General features: G+C 49.1%; 1 protein-coding gene across 3 annotated transcripts in view; it reads right to left on the reverse strand.

Annotated features, from left to right (window-relative positions):
• Positions 1-19090, reverse strand: part of DENND2B (DENN domain containing 2B) — a 154204-nt gene that overhangs the window by 30615 nt on the left and 104499 nt on the right. For all 3 annotated transcript variants that reach the window (XM_082629244.1, XM_082629246.1, XM_082629245.1), the window contains 2 exons: positions 4408-5667; positions 543-679 (listed from right to left, as the gene is read on the reverse strand). In XM_082629244.1, coding sequence (XP_082485370.1) covers positions 543-679; positions 4408-5667 — 1397 coding nt within the window. The remainder of the gene's footprint in view (positions 1-542; positions 680-4407; positions 5668-19090) is intronic.

The following is a 19090-nucleotide window of genomic DNA, read 5'->3' on the forward strand; positions in this document are numbered from 1 at the left end:
CAGATACTCTCACAGTTCTTGCCACCAGTTACTTTAAGGGAAGAGTAGGAGAGATACACATTAAGGACCAGGCGTTGTGCTAGGTGCTTTGATATATATTTTATCTCGTTCAGTCCTAACATCATCCTGTGAAGTGTTAGTACTGTTATTATTGTGGTGGTTACCATCAAAATATCATCATCACCATTTCATAAGAGAAAAGGTTTCAAAACAGTTAAGTGATTTGCCTAAGGATACACAGCTAAGAAAGGGCACCTGTTGGACTCCAAAGCCTTTCGAAAATAAAAGGAAGGGATGATGTGGTTTCCCCCTTCTTGTGGTCCCAGAAGCCCTTTGGGTTCCAATTCATTCAAGGCCAGGCTTTAATCTCTTAGCTGCTCAGTCTTTTAAGCTGCTTTCTCTGATGCCCGTTTCCTGGAGACGTTCCAGAAGCTGGGCCAGGTGTGCCCACAGCGAATGAAGTGGAACCTGGAAGTGCCCCTCCTGCAGCCATTCTTCTGCGGCATCACAGACGAGCCAGCCCCCACTCCACCCCTGCTTACCCACAATATCTTCATAGGCATTCTCTTCGAAAGTGCTTTCGGATCCAAACGTGGGTTGGCGCTCAGTACCATTCTCAGTGGGAGAAGAGGGGTACAGGGACTGGAGACTGGATGCATCCTCAAACTCAAAGGATTTTCTGTGGATAACAAAGAGTTTGAGTCATTCCGGCGGAACCCGACTCCTGCTGCCCTGGTGGGGAATGGCCAAGGGCAAGAGCAAAGACCAGTGGTCCTCCTCACAAAACCAGCTACTGAGCAAAGCATCAAGATGGATCCAAACTTGCCAACCGAATGAAGAGATAGATGGTCTGAAAGGCCCCAGTCCCGGTGCCTGCAGATAATACCAATAACAACTACCGCAGCTGAAAGGGATGTTATGTGTCAGATGCTGTGTCATACGCTCTACACATGTTAGCCCATTAATCTTCACAATGCTGCTACTAGGTATCGTGCCACTTTAAGACGGATTAGCTGGAGGCTCAGGGAGATGAACTGATAGAGGGAAGACTCACCCAGGATGTCTGACTCCAGGGTCCGAGCTTTTGACTTGGGCCTCCAAGCCCCGGAGAACATCATTTTTGAGAAGTATCTGCCATCCCCAGAGAAACTGAGTGCCTCACCTGCTCTTAAGAGTCTCGCATCATGCCTGTATCCGAGCAAGGTCTCCAGCACTGAGTAGGCAGTAAGGGTTCAACGTTGGATGGGTGATGCTCGCGGCTGTTTGGAGGTTGGGGAAGCAGCTGGTGGTGGGTGGTTTGTTGAAAACAAGAAGGCGCTGAGCCCTCAAAACAAATCACACCACTTCTGAGGTAGAACTAGGAGGGAGCAGTTGCAGCCAGCAGCTACTTCCATGACCCAGCTTCCCTTCAGCTCGTCACCTGCTCCTTTCCATCCCCCAGATAACCTTCCCTTCTACTGCAGAATTTCAAAACCACAGCTGGTTAGCTTCTCAGACACCCTGAGCCCACAGTACCCTCTACTCCTCCCCTTCATCAGGGAGGTTCTTCCCTTCAACATCTAAGGCTTGGTCCCAGCTGCATCCTCTCCCTCTCCAAGGCAGGTCCCTCCCAGGGAGGGAGAGAAGGAAGTGCACTGACTGAACCCCTTCTCTCACCCATTAACACCTCCCTCATCTTTGGGAACCATTAGACCTTTCAGCTGATGCAGTCCTTTCTCTCTCGTTTAATGAACAACACCGCAAGGGCCCTGGGGTGCAAGTCAAGGACTAAAAGTGTCCTAAAGGCCACATCTTATTCTCAGCTTGCCCAGCTACCGTGCAGCCCTCGACACAGCCAAACACCTCATGTTGGTCCTCTCCTCCCTCCTCTCTGTGACACGGTCCCTCCTGGTTTTCAACTGCGTCTCAAGCTCCTGTGACTCGATCCCCTTTTCTGCTTCCCTTTTCAATGCCACGGTCTCAGAGTCCTGTCTTCAGGACTCTCTTTCTCACTCTGCACTTTCTGGGGCCCCAATATTGATGACCATCACCATATCTACCATTTCTACTACGATGACTCCCAGATCTCTCTGTCACTGGCCCAGACTTCTCAACCAGCTAAATACCCAATGGCTGAGCACAGTGATTCCTGAACACTGGCCCGCAGACCACTACTGGTCTGAGAGCAAGCTTTCACTGATGTATACAGTGGAGTCAACATCTCATGCAGGCAGTTCTCAAATCAGCAAATGACACAAATCACGTTCAGCCAAATTATCCTCGAAAATCCCTCAGGAAGGTTCCATGTCGAGGACCAATACACTGTCTTTCATTATAACTGATATAGTCAGTTAAAAACAGATTTCTTTCTCTTTGGTTGAATAGCAGAAATATATGGCTTGTATTTTTTTCTTAAATAAAAAAGTATATAAAATACAAGAATCGTACCTGGCACAACAAACTTACTATTCCATGCTCCTCAGGGGAATATGCTCACTGTGTGGAAAGGCAAATAAAACAGCCTGTGCTTACTGAACTGTTTTTCTTTTTTTTTTTCCAAGAGCACAGATTTAAATTTGCTGTTAATTCTTACTGGAAGTGACTCCACCATATATGGTATATGTGTGTGTATTTATTATAAATGTAATGTGTGTGTATGTGTAGAACCTTCAGGTTGATGTAACCTCCTCCCATCCCCTTTTTTCACCTAGCTAACTGCTTCTTGCTCTTCTAAATTTAGCTCAGCGGGCTTCCCTGGTGGCGCAGTGGTTGAGAATCCGCCTGCCAGTGCAGGGAACACGCCTTCGAGCCTTGGTCTGGGAAGATCCCACATGCCGCGGAGCAACTAAGCCCGTGCGCCACAACTACTGAGCCCACGTGCCACAACTACTGAAGCCTGTGTGCCTAGAGCCTGTGCTCCGCAACAAGAGAAGCCACCGCGATGAGAAGCCCGCACACCGCAACGAAGAGTAGCCCCGCTCTCCGCAACTAGAGAAAGCCTGTGCGCAGCAACAAAGACCCAATGCAGCCAAAAATAAATAGATAAATAAATAAATAAATTGAGCTCAGCAACTCCCTCTCTGAAGAGGCTTCCCCTACTCCCCACTCAGATGCCTCTTCCTCTGGGTTTCTGCAGCATCCCACCCAGACGTGGATCAGGGCACGCAGCACAGCTTCTATGATTTATTTATACATCTATCTCCTGCACCAGATCACCAACTCCTTGAATGGAACAGCCACATCTTATGTGCCCCTGTGTCCCCTTGACCAGCACAGAGGCTTGGTGCACAGCAGGCTCTAGACAGGTATTTCTAGAAACGGATGACTAAAGACAAAGCAAACACGCTTGGCAGGGTTGACATAAAGAGTCCGTGAGCATGCTGAGGTGGGCCAGAACATGGGATTACCTTTAGCCAAGGGCTCTTCTGGCTCATGAGTCTGAACCTTTGTGATGTCTTCCTCTCTGCACATGGCAGGAAAGTTTCTACATGAGATGGGATATGCTGGATGGAAGCCTGAACTATGGGGTCAGATTGAAGAATCCCCAGAAGCCAAACAAACCCGAATGCCCACCTGACTCTGGGTTAGAAGAGGAAGGCAGTGAGGGGTAGGGGGACAGGCCTTCCAAAGGAAGCTGGCTCCCAGCCTACTCCAATTCAGAGAACAAGATGCCTGTCATCTCGCACCAACTCCAGCTGCTCCAGCTCCCAAGTCACTATAATTGTGGAGATGGCCCAGGTACTCCAGTGTCAGGAATGCTGAGACTGACCAGGAAACCAATGTGACCAGGTCCTTCTTGGACATGGCCAAGAAGCAGATGAAATGTTCCTTCTCTCCTTTTTCCATCAGTCTCCCCTTTCAGGATCCAAAGATCCCCTCTTCATATAAGCCCAGGGTTCCTGTATGGCCAGGCAGCCCTCAGGAAAGAGGAAATCATGGTAAATGTGTCAACACTTCTGTGTTAATGGTAACATGTAATATTTAGATAATGCTTCAGTCAAAGAAATAAATCTCTAGCTGGCATTTCAGGTAGTTACGAGGCTAAGATCTTACTAGTCCTCAAGGGACTGCCAATTCTATCTAAAAGTAAGGTGGTCCTACCCCTCCCACAGAGGAAGTTCCAACAGGGCTCTACTCCAAAGGCCAAAGCCAGCCAGCATGTTCAGTACACAGCACTTGGAAGAAGCGCTTTCACCCTCCCACTCACGTTTAAGTATCCTTACCCTGCAGGAGCAGAAGAACAGTCAATCTTTCTCACCTAGCTCATGCTTCACCTAACACTATTTGGTGCTCCAGAACTTATAAAGCACTACTGACTGTGACCCACAACTACTGACTGTGACCCACAACTACAGTCTGCTTCTGCATCCTCTACTGACAAGAAGGCCACTGTGCCCAGCTCTACGTCACTGGAGGGGCATTCGTTACCTGCTCTGGGACTTGCGGTGACCACGCATGTCCTTCTTGGGTCTCCGGGTGACTGGTGGGGCTGGGGTGGAGGGCAGGGGGGGTGGAGCAGCAGGTGTGGGTGAAGGAGGTAGACCATTGCTTGGCTTACTCTTGGGGTTCTTGTCAGCCTCATATTCAAAGGTGCGCTTGGGTTTGGGGACAGGGTTCACAGCGGGATCAGGGGAGCTCTTCGATGGCAGCAGTTGGGAGGTCGGGCTGTTTCCAGGGGTCCCCGGCTTAGTGGAGCCACTACCTTCCCTCTCCGGGGGTGAGCCCGCCTCCCCCCCAACTCCAGCCACTCCTCCTGCCCGGCTGCCAGCGCTCACACTCGCGCTCCCTGTCGGGTCCTCCAAGGTGCCCAAGGTCTCAGTCTTCCTTCTCCCTCGGTCTACACTGTAGCAGCTGCTGGGGAGCTGGGGAAGCCCCCCACCCGGCTGAGCCTTCAGGGCCTGTTCAATTTTCTGGATCCGACTCAGCACTGCTGAGCTCTCCTTCCTGCTGCCGTGCCCCCTGAGGAAGGCACTGGGCTCACTCCGGCCTGGCCGTTTCTCCAGACGGTAGAAAGAGTCCCGGACAGGGAGTGCCTCTCCCTCCTCCTCGGTCTCAGGGTAGGAACACTCGGAGAAGGTCCTGCTCATCCTCCGGAGGCCCTTGAAGTCGAAGGTCTTTTCTGAGCTGCAGGGGGACGGCACCACACTGGGACAGCCCACACTGGGGCAGCCCTCACTGGCCACCCACTCGCCCCCAGAGCCCTCCCGCTTCTCTCCACAAACGCTCATCCTGGGCGAAGCCTCTCGGCGACCCTCCCATGCTGAAATCTTCTCCCGGATGCCCAGGCTGTGGGCACGGGGGCCGGTGCGGTTCAGAAAGATGCTCCGTGGGCCCGCCGCTGACCCCAGGGACGGAGTGCTCTGGGCGAGGGGGAGGCAAGCAGCTACTCCCTCTACATCCTGGGCTGCCCCCTGGACATTCTCCTTCTGGTCCTCTCTCTTGCACACTGAAGGGCTTCTGTCCAAATAACCGAAGCTGGTGGCCTTGAGGGGACAGATGGGTGGTGAAGTGTCTGGAGAGGGGGCTTGAGGATTTTGGGGTGAAGGATCACGGGGATGCCAGTCCTTGAGGAGCAGCCGGGAACTGCAGCGGCTTGGGTACCTGGAGGCTGACGTTTCACTGTCACTGAGCGGGTAGATGGGACTCCTCGGTGGGGAGAGAACTGGAGGTGGAGAGACTGACTGAGACCTAAGAGGAAAAAAAAAAAAAAAGAAGAAGAAGAGAAAATGTCAGTGAGTGGCCTGACAACACTGTTTCATTGTTAAAGAGCTCAGCATCCCTTTCCTATAGGACTCGCAAGCTCAAAGTACTGTATGCAAGTAACGGACCTTCCAAGGGTCCTCAAGGAAAGAAACAGCTCCTTATTATACACAGCAGGCTAAACTCAATGGTCCTCTCTGCCCAATTCATCCCTAGAGACCCTGAGTACTGTCTGCAACAGAAGCCAGTTCTGTGACAGGCCAGGGCATCCCCAAAGTCCACATCTGCCAATCAGAGAACAGTAAGATCAGTGGTGTGCTGCTAAATGTTTAACAATCGGCTCCTTGGGCGAGAAAGCATAGATACGTAGCATCTGCCAACTTCCACTGTATAAATATTCCTACTATGGCTGATTTCAAACCAGCAATGTGACCTCATTGGATGTGGACTTGGGAAGAAACACTAATGATCAACTCTCATGAACTGTTACAAAGCATCTCCAGCATGCCACTTCCCAAAGTGGCCCTAAATATGCACTCAAGCCCTTTGATGTATCTCCTTGACAAGCCCCATCTCCCCCGAGGCTTCTGCTACTAGACGCAAGATACCACACCTCAGCTTGGGTCTTGATCAGAACTCAGATTCCTGAAGGTCTCAAAAGGATCAGCACGGCCCTTCAAGAAAGAATCCTTTCCACGCTCTCAATGAGGAGGCTAACGGGGCGGGGAGACCAGCTCCTTCGCAGCTCTAGCCTCTAGCAGTGGCATCACATCAAATAAGCATCAGCCATTCCCCAGCTCCAGATCAACACCCTGGTCTTAGCAACTATCGGAAACAGTTCTAAATCAATGTTTTTACCTATATTTACTCACTGAATCTTCACAAAAACTCTGTCATATTATTATACTTTATTATTATCTTCATTTTGCAAGTGAAAAACACTGAGGCATACAAAGATTAAATATCTCATTCAAGGTCTCTAGCTGGTACGTGGTGAAGCCAGGACTACACTATATTGCTGCTCTAAAGAGGAAGCAGTGGTCTCTGCCATCTTTGTGAACTGCCCAGCCCCCCAGACATAGGTCAGCAGAAATCCCTGCAGCACTGAGCACAGCCCTGTCTCCAATGTAGCGTTTGTAATTTCTTCTTCCAGGTAGAGGGACACATACTCAGTGTCTAGAAGGTGCTCAGTAAATGATGAACAAATAAGACAAGAAAAGGTAAAGGTGAGCTTACTGAAGAGAACCATGGGCATACTTCCTCTTCAGCCCACTTTTCTAGTTGTCTACTAGGGTCATCACCGTCAACTTTCAGAATTTTTCCCAAACCGTTTTAGTTCAAAGACAGCAGGGCTTTGCCAACACTGCATGCTACCAAGGCCTACCTGACCCTAATGCTGTGGCCCTCAAAGCCAAGCGGTCCAGCCTCGCAGGCTCCAGAGCACCACGCCATCCGCGGAATGCAGCCAGCTGCCCCTGAGCCAGGCTGCACTCACTGCTCCATCACACACAGAAAACTGCGGCTCGGGTGAGTCAGGGATTGGCCAGCAATTCCCTGTTGGGTCATAGCCTCTGGCTGCCCCCGATCAACAGGAAACCTCAACATGCTTAAGTTGTTTTTAAAAGGGCAAGTCAAACAAGAGCCCTCCCACGTGTACATGGGCACAGATGAGAGATTCGGTGCCCAGCCAAGCCGATGACCAAAGACACTCTGCTCGCCGGGGAGGTGTGAAAAGAGTAAGCCTCGGTACTCCCTAGGGTAGGCAGTGGTAGGGCAACAGGCCAAGCCTGAGCCTGGGGAGAGCCCAACCTACTCACCATCGAGAAAGGCCCAGGCCCCTCACTTTTTTCACAGAACCATGGGTGCAAAAGGTCATCAGTCCAGCCCTGTAAGCCAACAAGTGTCTGGGCTACACAAAGGACTCTACGTTTCAGTTATTCTCAGTTGGAGGCGGGAGAAGATGCCTTTTATAGAGGATGACCTTATCATGTGTTTATTCATTTAATAAATACTTAGTGAGCACCTACTATGTGCCAGGCCGTTCTACATGCTAGATACAAGAATAAACAAGAGACAAAAATTCATGTCCTCATGAAGCTTGAATTCTAGTCGGTGATGGCCAATACCTAATGAGAGGCAGAATCTTTTAGGAAGTCTTTTCAAACTACATATGCCTCATTTCTCCAGACATTTTGATAAATGCCCCCCTAGCGATGTATCTCTTTAACCCTCAAGGTGAGAATTCACCAGTCCATGAAGCCACCTATGGGAGGGTGGAGGGGCGGGGGGTGGCTCCCATACGGGGACAGAAAAAGAGTGAGAACCTCTGGTCTGTTTGATTCCAGCATGCTTCCGATGATTTCAGAAAGGATGATTGTGTAACTTCCCTCAGTAGTTCAAACATGGAGAAATTCCCACAAGTTAAGACATTCTCTCAGTGCCTAGTCTGCTTTAACTGAGGTTTAGTTTTTCTCCTCTGGTGAAGGATAAAACAGAGAAGAGACTGGTCCTTTCCTTTAAAGGTCCTGGTCTTTGGATCTTTGCTGATCTGAGGCCCAGAGCTGCAAGCGCTCTTCACCCAGCCACCCCACACAGGCCAGGCCCAATGTGCTCCAGCAACTCGGGGTGAAAAGGGGGCCTGCCTATGCTGACCTGGAGCCCAGGCATCTGCCGGTTCATCACAGAGAAGGCAATGTTCACTCACTACACGATCATAGATAAGGCCCTGCCCTCATGGGGCTCCGGATGCTCACCTGAGGATAGAACTCACTGCATCTCTCTACATGTTTCTGATTCTACCTGTTATCAGGAATGTGACCATGGGGACAACCACACACTCCCTTTGAGCTGCCAGTTTCAATTCCTCAGAATTGTTCCAACTGTATCACAGGGTTGTCGTAACGGGCACATGTGACTATGGATATGAAACGATGTCATACATTGTAACTCATTATTACTGTTAATTATTAGTAGTAAGTTTTGCACCAGGTTATCTAGGCCAGTTGTTCTCAGTAGAGGGTAAGAACATCACAGTTGCTGGGTTTAAGTTCCAGCACAGCCACTAACAAGTTACATGACTTTGAGCAAATAACTTTCTCTAAGCCTCAGTTTCCTTATCTGTAAAATGGACACATATCTATAAAAGGACACGTCTCAGAGGTCTGTTGTAAGGAATAGAGACAATACGCATCAAGTGTTGCGCTCAGCGGCTCACACTAGTACTCAATCTTAGCTTAATAATTACTAATATTAACAAGGAGCTGCCTAATCAGAATAATCACTTGGCAAACTTTTTAAAACAGTTTACCTCTGTCCTTGGATTCTAAACATTTGGGGTGCGAGAGGAAAGGAGTAAATTAAATATGGCCATAAATTCTCTGCAGCTCATGCTATCAAAAGGTTGAGTCTATTCTTCTGCCCCTTGAATCTAGGCTGACCTTGTGATTTGCTTTGATGAATAGAATATGGTGGAAAATAAGTTGTCTCAGTTCCAAACTTGAGGTCTCAAGAAGCCTTGCAGTTTCCGCTTCACGCGCTTGGAACGCTGCCCTGAGACTGTCACGTAAGAAAGCCAGTCTAGTGTTTCAGAGGAGGAGAGGCCATGCGCAGCATCACTGAGGTCCCTCAGCCGACAGCCAGCCACCACATGGGCCTGACACATGGTGAGGTCATCTTGGACCCAACTGAACCAGTTACATGAGTGAGCCCAGGGGAAGCCAGTAGAGGAACTTCCCAGTGAACGCACAGGAACACGAGAAATCATAGATTGTTCTAGCCCACTAAGTCTTAGGGTGGTTTGCTACAATGCAATGGTAAAATGATGTTGTGGGAAAGGCACTGTGTATAACTGGCCCTCCCCACCCCAGTGCAGGACCAGGGCCCTGGGCCTTCCATCCCCGTGCCTCTCTCTTCCTCCACTTCCCTACAGACCAGCTGCCAAGGTCTGAATGTTTGGACTGCATCCCTCTCCCCGCCTCTCTCTCTCTCGCGCCCTACTAGAGGCTCTGGCACTCTTTTGGGAGTCTCCCCTGAACACTCCCTAGAAATGAAGCTAGTCCTGCAATCCCAAGAGTCAGCTTCCACCAGTGCTTGCTCCCAGGTTGAGGGAGGGCTCAGGAGAATCTGTTACCTAGAGAACAGGGAGGCTTAAGGAGGAACACACTGGGGGCTAGCAGTCAGGATGCGTGTGTCCTTGTGACAGTGAGTTTACACAACAGGTGGCACCTCCTTGGCAGGGATGGGAGAGGGTGCTCACTCTTGGGCTTCAGTTTCACTTTCTAGTTGTTTCCCAGTTCCTCAAACTGAGGTCGGAAGTGAAAGCAATTCTCCCCCTGTTGGACAAGGAAAGACTACGGCCAAGAGAATGACAGTGCTGGGACCCCAGCTGCCTTAGGAAGCCAAGCACCTGAGCAAAGCCTTCTTTTGGGTCTGGTCTCCCATTCTGCCACTGACCGTCTCCAGCTTCACTTCTTCAGGGCTCTTGGACAGCTCCTTGCCACCCTTCCCTGAACCCTGAACAAGGGAACAAAGGAAGCCACCTACTCCCCAGGCCACAGTGTGCTAACTGTACCAGGCTTAAGACACACCTTGGTTCTCCATCCATTCAACCAGTATTTACTGAGCACCAACTATATACCAGGTACTATTTTAGGCATTAAGGACTGGCAGAGACTAAAAATAGACAGTCTCTCTCTACAGGTTACATTCTTTTTTTTTTAATTTATTATTATTTATTTATTTATTGGCTGCGTTGGGTCTTCGTTGCTGCACGCAGGCTTTCTCTAGTTGTGGAAAGCAGGGGCTACTCTTTGTTGCACTGCGTGGGCTTCTCATTGCGGTGGCTTCTCTCGTTGTGGAGTACGGGCTCTAGGCGCATGCGCGGGCTTCAGTAGTTGCGACGTGTGGGCTCTAGAGCATAGGCTCAGTAGTTGTGGCACACGGGCTTAGTTGCTCTGCAGCATGTGGGATCTTCCCGGGCCAAGGATTGAATCCATGTCCCCTGCATTGGCAGGTGGATTCTTAACTGCTGCGCCACCATGGAAGTCCCTCTACAGGTTACATTCTGGTGGAGGGAGACGGTATGGCTTTAGTTGTCTCGAGTGAACAGACAATAAAGAAACCAACCCTGTGAGATGGTTGTGGGGCCAGTGAAGAAGAATAAAGCAGGGTAAAGGGGTAGAGCTTAACAGTGAAGCAGATCAGGGGAGACCCCTCTGCCAGGGAACATGGGAACAGAACCTTGAGGAAGTAAGCAATGTGTATATCCAGGGCGCGGCGGGGGGGCGGGGGGGCGGGGCGGGAATGTTCCAGACAAGAGGAGCAGTAGGGCAGAGGCTTGAGGCAACTGCAAACTTACTGTACTCTGGGGGCAACAAAGGGGCCAGTGTGGCCAGCGTGGAGTAAGAAGAGGAAGAGTGGGCTTCCCTGGTGGCGCAGTGATTGAGAGTCCACCTGCCGATGCAGGGGACACAGGTTCATGCCCCGGTCCAGGAAGACCCCACATGCCGCGGAGCGGCTGGGCTCGTGAGCCTGGCCGCTGAGCCTGCGCGTCCAGAGCCTGTGCTCCGCAACGGGAGAGGCCACAACAGTGAGAGGCCCGCGTACCGAAAAAAAAAAAAAAAAAATGAAGAGGAGGAGTGGGCTGGAGATCAGTCAGAGGCACCAGAGAATCCCATGGACCAACAACGAGGCTTGGGCTTTTACTCTGAGAGAGAAAGGAAGCTCTTGAGGGGATACGAGCAGAAGAATGACATGCTCTGACTCCATATCAGAGAATGAAGTGTAGGGATGCAGGAGTGGCCACAGGGAGATTACTTAAAGGCTACTGTAACAATCCAGGCAAGAGGTTACAACCGCTTGGATTAGAACGGCAGATCTATCAACATCTATCTCGAGGGCTGTGCCAATCAGAGTTGCTGACGGAGTGGATGAGAGATATGAGAGACAAAGGGAAGTCAAGGATGAATCACAGTTTCTGGCCTGAGCACCTGGTAGAAAGGAATAAGGGTTACAGCTTTCCATTTCGGATTCATCAGTAGTATATAGATATCATGTAAAAGTATATGGCTAGATGAACCATCAAGGGAGTCAGCATATCTAGAGAAGTCCAAGGGTTGAACCCTGGGGCACTCCAGCATTTCCGGCTCACGTAGAGGAGGAACAACTAGCAAAGGAAACTGACTGGAAGAGCACGTAGTGAGGAAGGAAGGAAACCACGAGGAGGGATATCCTGAGACCTTTGAGAAATAGGGAGTGACCAGCTGAGCCAAATCTGCTAACAACTGAGCAAGGGAAAGACTGAGGAGTGATCCCTAGATTTAGGTAGTCACTGTGACCTTGAGAAGAGAGGTTCTGGTGGCAAGGGAGGGAGGGAAGCCTGACTGGAAGGAATTCAAGAAATGGAAGAGAGAAAGTGGAGATAAAGAGCTCGGACAGGGGCTTCCCTGGTGGTGCAGTGGTTGAGAGTCCGCCTGCTGATGCGGGGGACACGGGTTCGTGCCCCCGTCAGGGAGGATCCCACATGCCACAGAGCGGCTGGGCCCGTGAGCCATGGCCAATGGGCCTGCGCGTCCAGAGCCCATGCTCTGCAACGGGAGAGGCCACGGCTGTGAGAGGCCCGCGTACTGCAAAAAAATAAATAAATAAATAAAGAGCTCGGACAGATCTTTCAAAGGGTTTTCCTAAAGAGGGAACAAGGCAACGAGGTGGCAGTTAGAGGGGAATGTGGGGTACAGAGCGTTTTGTTGGTGGGTTTGAGCTCAGAGTTATTATAGCATGCTTAAATGATGACTGGAATAATCCAGTAGAGAGGGAAAAAGCCATTAATGCAGGACAAGAGTATAAGTGCAGGCAGTGAGCAAAGTGAGCAGGCAGTGAAGGGCTGGGGACCCAATGCCCATCTACAAGGGGCGCCTTAGACTGAAGAACCCCATTTGCTCTCATTCGCATGTACCCAGGCTGAGTGTTTTCTCACACGATCTCATTCCTATGCTGCTTTATGCTTCCTTCACCGTGGCTTTGACTCCTGCATATATTTCCAATTCATTCCACAGAGGGAAGAAGAGATCCAGAGATGTTCTTTCTTCCTGTCCTTCAAGCATCTGGATCCAGCTTCCTCCCCAACCTCAATGATCTACTCAATGCCTAAGTCCTATCAATTCTACGTCCTTCATATCTCTCAGATCTGTCCCTCCTGTGCCATTCCCACTGCTACTGCTGCTGCCTTGATTCAGATCTTATCTACTGTGACCATTCAAACAAGCTCTCAACTTCTCTCTCTGCCTTCAGTCTTAACCCAGTTCCAAGTCCATCCTCTCGTCTCCTGACATCTTTCAAAAATACAAAACTCATCATGCTTCAAACTCCCCACTATACACAGAATGAAATGCAAATTCACTGGCATGGATTATGGCAAGGCCCCCATGATGTGGTCCCTATTTTTCCTTTATCATTTCATACTGTCTTTTCCTCCAAACAAATCTGCATCCCACTCTTAGTCACATCAAACTCCTTGCTTTTCACAACTTTAGGCCTTCACGCATTCAATATTTCCTTTGCCTGCAGTGCTGCCTTGTGTCCACTTACATGTCTCTGTGACTCCTCTATGGAATCTCTCTTCACCCTACCCCCTCACCCAGGTGGAGATATCTGATTTTTGATGCCTCCACTGTGCCTGGAAAAATGTCTACTATGGTACTTGTAACACTTTACTGGACTATATTTTTCCTCACCTGCCTCCCTTACTAGACTACGAGTGAAGTACTTGAAGGTGGTGACAGGGTCTTATTAATCTTGATATAACCTGCTCTTTGTACTGCATCTAGAATTTAGTAGGAATTAATGTATTTGTGCTGAGTGACTAAATGAATGAATACAAAAATAAATGATTAAAACCTAGGTCTCCTTATTACTCCTCAGGGCATTGTTTACAGACTTCATTGCCTCTCTCTTTGTGCCATATGACCTGAAGAACAACACAGAAAGGTACACAAAGCACTTAGTGCAGCCCAGCATGGCTGTCAGTCCCTAAAGCCCTCTCCCATAAGGCAAAAATCATACCCTAGACCAAGAGTCTAGAGACCTGGGCTCTGCTCTGGTCCTGGTTCCATCACTTCCTGGATGGGTTCATAAGCAAAGTCACCTGAATTCTCTGAGCCTCAGGTTCTTTTTTTTTTTTTTTAAAGAATGGTTAAATACATGTATGTACGTATATATGTACGTATGTATGTATATATGTACGCATTTATTTTTGAGCACACCACGTGGCTTGTGGGATCTTAGTTCCCCGACCAGGGATCAAACCCATGCCCCCTGCCTTGGAAACATGGAGTCTTAATGACTGGACCTCCAGGGAAGTTCCCTCAGGTTCTTTATCTACAAAACAGGAGGAAAACACTTACTCTGAGTATCCTCACATACTAGCTGTGTGACTAAAATGATGTAAATTTTAAAAGTGTTTGAACACCATTAAAAGTTCCATGAAGACAGAAGAAATATAAAAGAAAAGTAAATACACAGCAGCTAAGACACTTAATATGCTGCTCTTATCCCCTCCTTATTGCTCTTTATTCTAAAATCTCAGAGCTTGCCCCTGGGGAGGCAGACACTGTGAAACTGGGCCCTCGTGCCACCACCTTGTCAGCAGGCAGCCAGTTCTGCTCCTCAGCAAAGGCGTGGATGCCAACGCTGCAGCACATGACTGGCCAAATCCAACATTTATAGGAGAGGGAGTAAGATAAACAGAAGGAGAAAGAGAGAAAGGGGGCAGGGGAGAATGCAAAGGAAATTTAACAGGGGAGCATAAGCGCACGCACACACACACACACACATGCACCCCCACACACAGACAAACGTATAAGACAAGTGAGTAGGACAGAAAGGGCATGAACTAAGGTAGAATGAGAAACTTAAAGAGGGGGCAACGTGTGTGTGCACATGCACGTGCACATGTACAGACAGAAAGTGAGAGTTAAAGTGCAAAATACGTGCCCTTCCCTTCAGTACTGTTTCACAACCCAACCCTTGGGTTAGTGACCTGGGCCATCTTCCAGTAACATAGCAGGAAGCATTCATGCCAAGGGACACCCCATATATTGTCAAGGTCACCTAGGGACTTTCTGGGAGGGAAGGTTGTCTTTAGTCCTTGATGACAAGACAGTTTTGAGCTCAGCATGCTCTGGCCACAGAGCTCCTGAAGTGTCAGTATCAGGAAGCAAACCAAATTGGGGTCAGTTGGAGAAGGCTCCTGGGAGTCCAGGAAACAGCCCCAGAGGCACAAAGATGGGCCGTGGGCTCCATGAAGTGAGCCTGTCCACAGATTAAGGTTACACAGGGCCCAGCTTCCAACATGCCTAGTCCCTACTGAGTAGGTGTCTAACCTGCTTCCAAATGAAACTGCCTGGGAGTTAGCCAACCACCATCCCAGGGCTGCTCAACTAAAGCGGGTCCTGGTGGCTCAGTGGGCAGCAGCATCCTCCCATCACTATGTGACCGCCCCAACTCTGGAGATGGCATTCTCACTGCACTCCCCCAAGGCCATATTCTGAGGCACCCAGAAGGAGAAAAGGGAGGAAGTCTGCCTGAGTCCTATCAGCAAGTCCATAAGTTTGTTCCCCAGGCCAGAGCAGGGGCTCAGTTCAGTAACGGACATCCCACTCTGGGACAAAAGTCAAAAAGTCAAAAAGAGGGTGACTCTCACAACTTGACCATCTTGCTCCCAAATGGCTGGAAGCCCTCAGTAGGGTCCAGGACAGCCTCATCCTCCAAGTGGGGCTACATCTGGACCACTACCTACAGAGACTCAAAGTCAATCACAGCTTGTCAGGGTAAGTAGAACAGTAGCTAGGGTCAGAGCAGAAACTGAGTCACCTTGTCACCTCCAGAAAGCACATCTACCTGCCTGTCATCTAGCTGATTTCTAGGGAAGCACAAGGAGAATTGGTGAGCTCTTCTCTGGGAAGGAACCCCAAGTCCTCTAGGAAGTAATGGCAATGAACATAAAGAGAGCATTAATAAGACACGCCTTCTCTGAGACAGGTAAAAAAAAATGATGCCTTATGGGAACGTCCCCAATGCCTTAGGCCCAGCAAAAATGGAACTGCTGTATAAAGCAGAACCAGGCACTACGCAAAGCCAAGAGGGAGAGAAAGGTAGTTGCAGGAAACCGTGCTAAAGACATGTGTGATCGTTTCAAAACATGGTCCCCAAATTCTTTGACATGCCTGCTGTCAACGTGACCGATTCTCTTGAATCTGGGCTCTGTGATTGCTTGACCAATAGAATATGGTAGAACTGAATCTGTGCTACTTTTCAGGCCCAGGCCTCAGGAAACCAACAGCTTCTACTTCCTGTCTCTCAGGCTATGAGAGAGCCCAGGCCATGTGGAGAGGGCAGGTGTTCTGATGGACAGTCTCAGCTGGGGCCCCAGCATCAACCCCCAGACATGTGAGGTAAGACGCGTCCAGGAAACACCAGCCCCTAGCCACTGAGTCACCCTAAGCCTTGAAGTCTTTCCAGCTGAGGTCCCAGACGTCATGAGCAGGGAGCAGCCATCCCTGTAGTCTCTGTCTGAAATCCTAAACTACAGAGTCTGTGAGCAGAATCAAATGGTTGTTTTACACTATAAAATTTGGGGTAGTTTTATAACAAATAGATACCTGACACTAATTTGGGTACCTAGAAGTGGAGTGCTATTGACACAAAATCCTAAAACATTGACCGTGGGACAGGGTGATGGTTGCTGGGGGGTGCTTAAAGCAAAAATAAGGAAAACGTTAGAAGCAAGAGGAAAGGGGACCCTCATAATGTTGAAAAGTTTGGCAACTCTGTCACCTGTGGTAACATGGAAAATAGGAAGTATATCTAATATATTAGATGAACTAGCCAAAGACATTTCCAGGCAGAGTGCCAAAGGTGCCCTCTGACTCCTTCTTGCTGTCTCTAGTGAAAAGAAAAAGAGATGAACCAAACAGGGAACTGTTTTCAAACAAAATTTAAAGGAAACATAAATGAGAAAGGGCTTTCTGAGTTAGAAAATAAAACTTGCTTCAGTCTCTGTCTCTCTAGACAAGAAAAAATTCTCAAATTAAAAAATGGCTTCCAGGGCTTCCCTGGTGGTGCAGTGGTTGAGAGTCTGCCTGCCGATGCAGGGGACACGGGTTTGTGCCCTGGTCCGGGAGGATCCCACATGCCACGGAGCGGCTAGGCCCGTGAGCCATGGCCGCTGAGCCTGCGCGTCCGGAGCCTGTGCTCCGCAACACGAGAGGCCACCACAGTGAGAGGCCCGTGTGCCGCAAAAAAAAAAAAAAAAAAAAAAAAGGCTTCCAGATTGTGGTGACAGTTACACTCCGTGGGTGTGTGTATGTGTGTATATGAACTCATCAAACTGAAAACTTTATTTTTTTGGTTTTTTGTTTTGTTTTGTTTTTGTTTTGTTTTAACACCTTTATTGGAGTATAACTGCTTTACCTTGGTGTGTTAGTTTCAAACTGAAAACTTTAAATTGCGTTTATGGTACTTTAATTATCCCTCAATAAATCTTTTTTTAAAAATCTAGAGTGGGGGGCTTCCCTGGTGGCGCAGTGGTTGAGAGTCCGCCTGCCGATGCAGGGGACACAGGTTCGTGCCCCGGTCTGGGAAGATCCCACATGCCGCGGAGCGGCTGGGCCCGTGAGCCATGGCCGCTGAGCCTGCGCGTCCGGAGCCTGTGCTTCGCAACGGGAGAGGCCACAACGGTGAGAGGCCCGCATACCGCAAAAAAAAAAAAAAAAAAAAAAAATCTAGAGTGGGACTGAAAGATCCTTTGCCAAGACCTAAGAAAGATTTAAAGTGTTGCCTCACAGAATCTTACACACAGACGGACAAAAGGCCTTCTAAGGATCTTAAGGGTGAGCCCTGAAGATCCTCTGTAAATAATAAGGTCTCTAAGACTCTTAACAGCCATTGTCCCATAGCAATCTCACAGGGAAAAATCCACTTATCCACCTTCTGAGGTACTACAAGTGCCATGTGGAGGCTCTAAACCAAGGGCTCTAAGAGTGAATACAGAGAGGGGAGGGGAACCCTTCCTAGCTGAGTGGTCAAGAAAAGGACTGGGAGGGAAGTAACATCTGCATCCAGACTGGCAGAAATGTAAGGTTCGCATTAGAGAGTAGTGCAAGATTAAGGTAGAAAGAAAAACCAGGGCTTTTTATGAAAGCCTTACAAAGCAGGCCAAGTGTGACTGTGTCGTAGATGACAGCAGTTTCTGAGCTGGGAAATCCCAGTCATGTTTACAGGGAGGTGAAAGTAGAGGTTCAATAAAATAACAGAAGGAACAGGAGAGCTAGGCTTGCGTTCTTCCCCCCGTTAGCTTTGTATCCTTGGGGGGTACCTCCTCTTCTCTGTGTCTGTTAGCCAAACTGTCAAGCAAGTGGGTGAGACCAAATGAGCTCTAAGTTTCCTCTTCAGCTCTGCCTTTCTCAGAGTCTATGGGCTGAATGGAAAGGGAATCCAAAGTTAACAAGACCTATCATGGAAGATACTATAAAGAGTCAAATAGTACAAGTAGCCTATGCTCTAAGAGACTGATCTCCCAGCCATCTAGATAACTGGTCAACAAACAGTTAGTCTTCTAGGTACCAGGCACTGTTCCAGGCTCAGAGGAGACAAAGCAATCAAAGTCCTTGACCCCAAGAAGTCTACACTTTTACAGGCACCCAAGTTTCCCACACATACATACATACAGAGGTAAGGTTTCCAAAACACAATACAGACAGCCTATATTTGCAAGTCACAATGATCCAGATGCTGGAGTTTCACAGTGAAGAAGCTGTTGAGGAAATAAGCAGGCATGACAAGTCTTCTGAGAACAGCCCCTGCTGCCTGCCAAGTCTCACAGTACAAGTGAAATCTCCTGAGAGCAACAAGTGGCAAAGTTTACCCCATCTAGATGGCCGAACTAGCTCTCAACATAACACTTTCTTAGCAACCATTAGCATGACCATTTCTTTTTTTTTTTTTGGCTGCGTTGGGTTTTTCGTTGCTGCATACAGGCTTTCTCTAGTTGCGGTGAGCGGGGGTCACTCTTGGTTGAGGTGTGCGGGCTTCTCATTGCGGTGGCTTCTCTTGTAGCGGAGCACAGGCTCTAGGTGCGCAGGCTTCAGTAGTTGTGGCATGCGGGCTTCAGTAGTTGTGGCTCGTGGGCTCTAGAGCACAGGCTCAGTAGTTGTGGTGCACGGGCTTAGTTGCTTTGCAACATATGGGATCTTCCCAGATCAGGGCTCAAACCCCTGTCCCCTGTGTTGGCAGGCGGATTCTTAACCACTGCACCACCAGGGAAGCCCAGCATGACCATTTCTTAGCAAGCAAGTCGCTAAGCTGCTTCTAGTCCCACCCAGGTCATCAACACCAACATGATAAAGCCTGACCTCTG

Source organism: Mesoplodon mirus (assembly GCF_964341445.2).
Source record: "Mesoplodon mirus genome assembly, chromosome: 7".
Lineage (NCBI taxonomy): Eukaryota > Metazoa > Chordata > Mammalia > Artiodactyla > Ziphiidae > Mesoplodon > Mesoplodon mirus.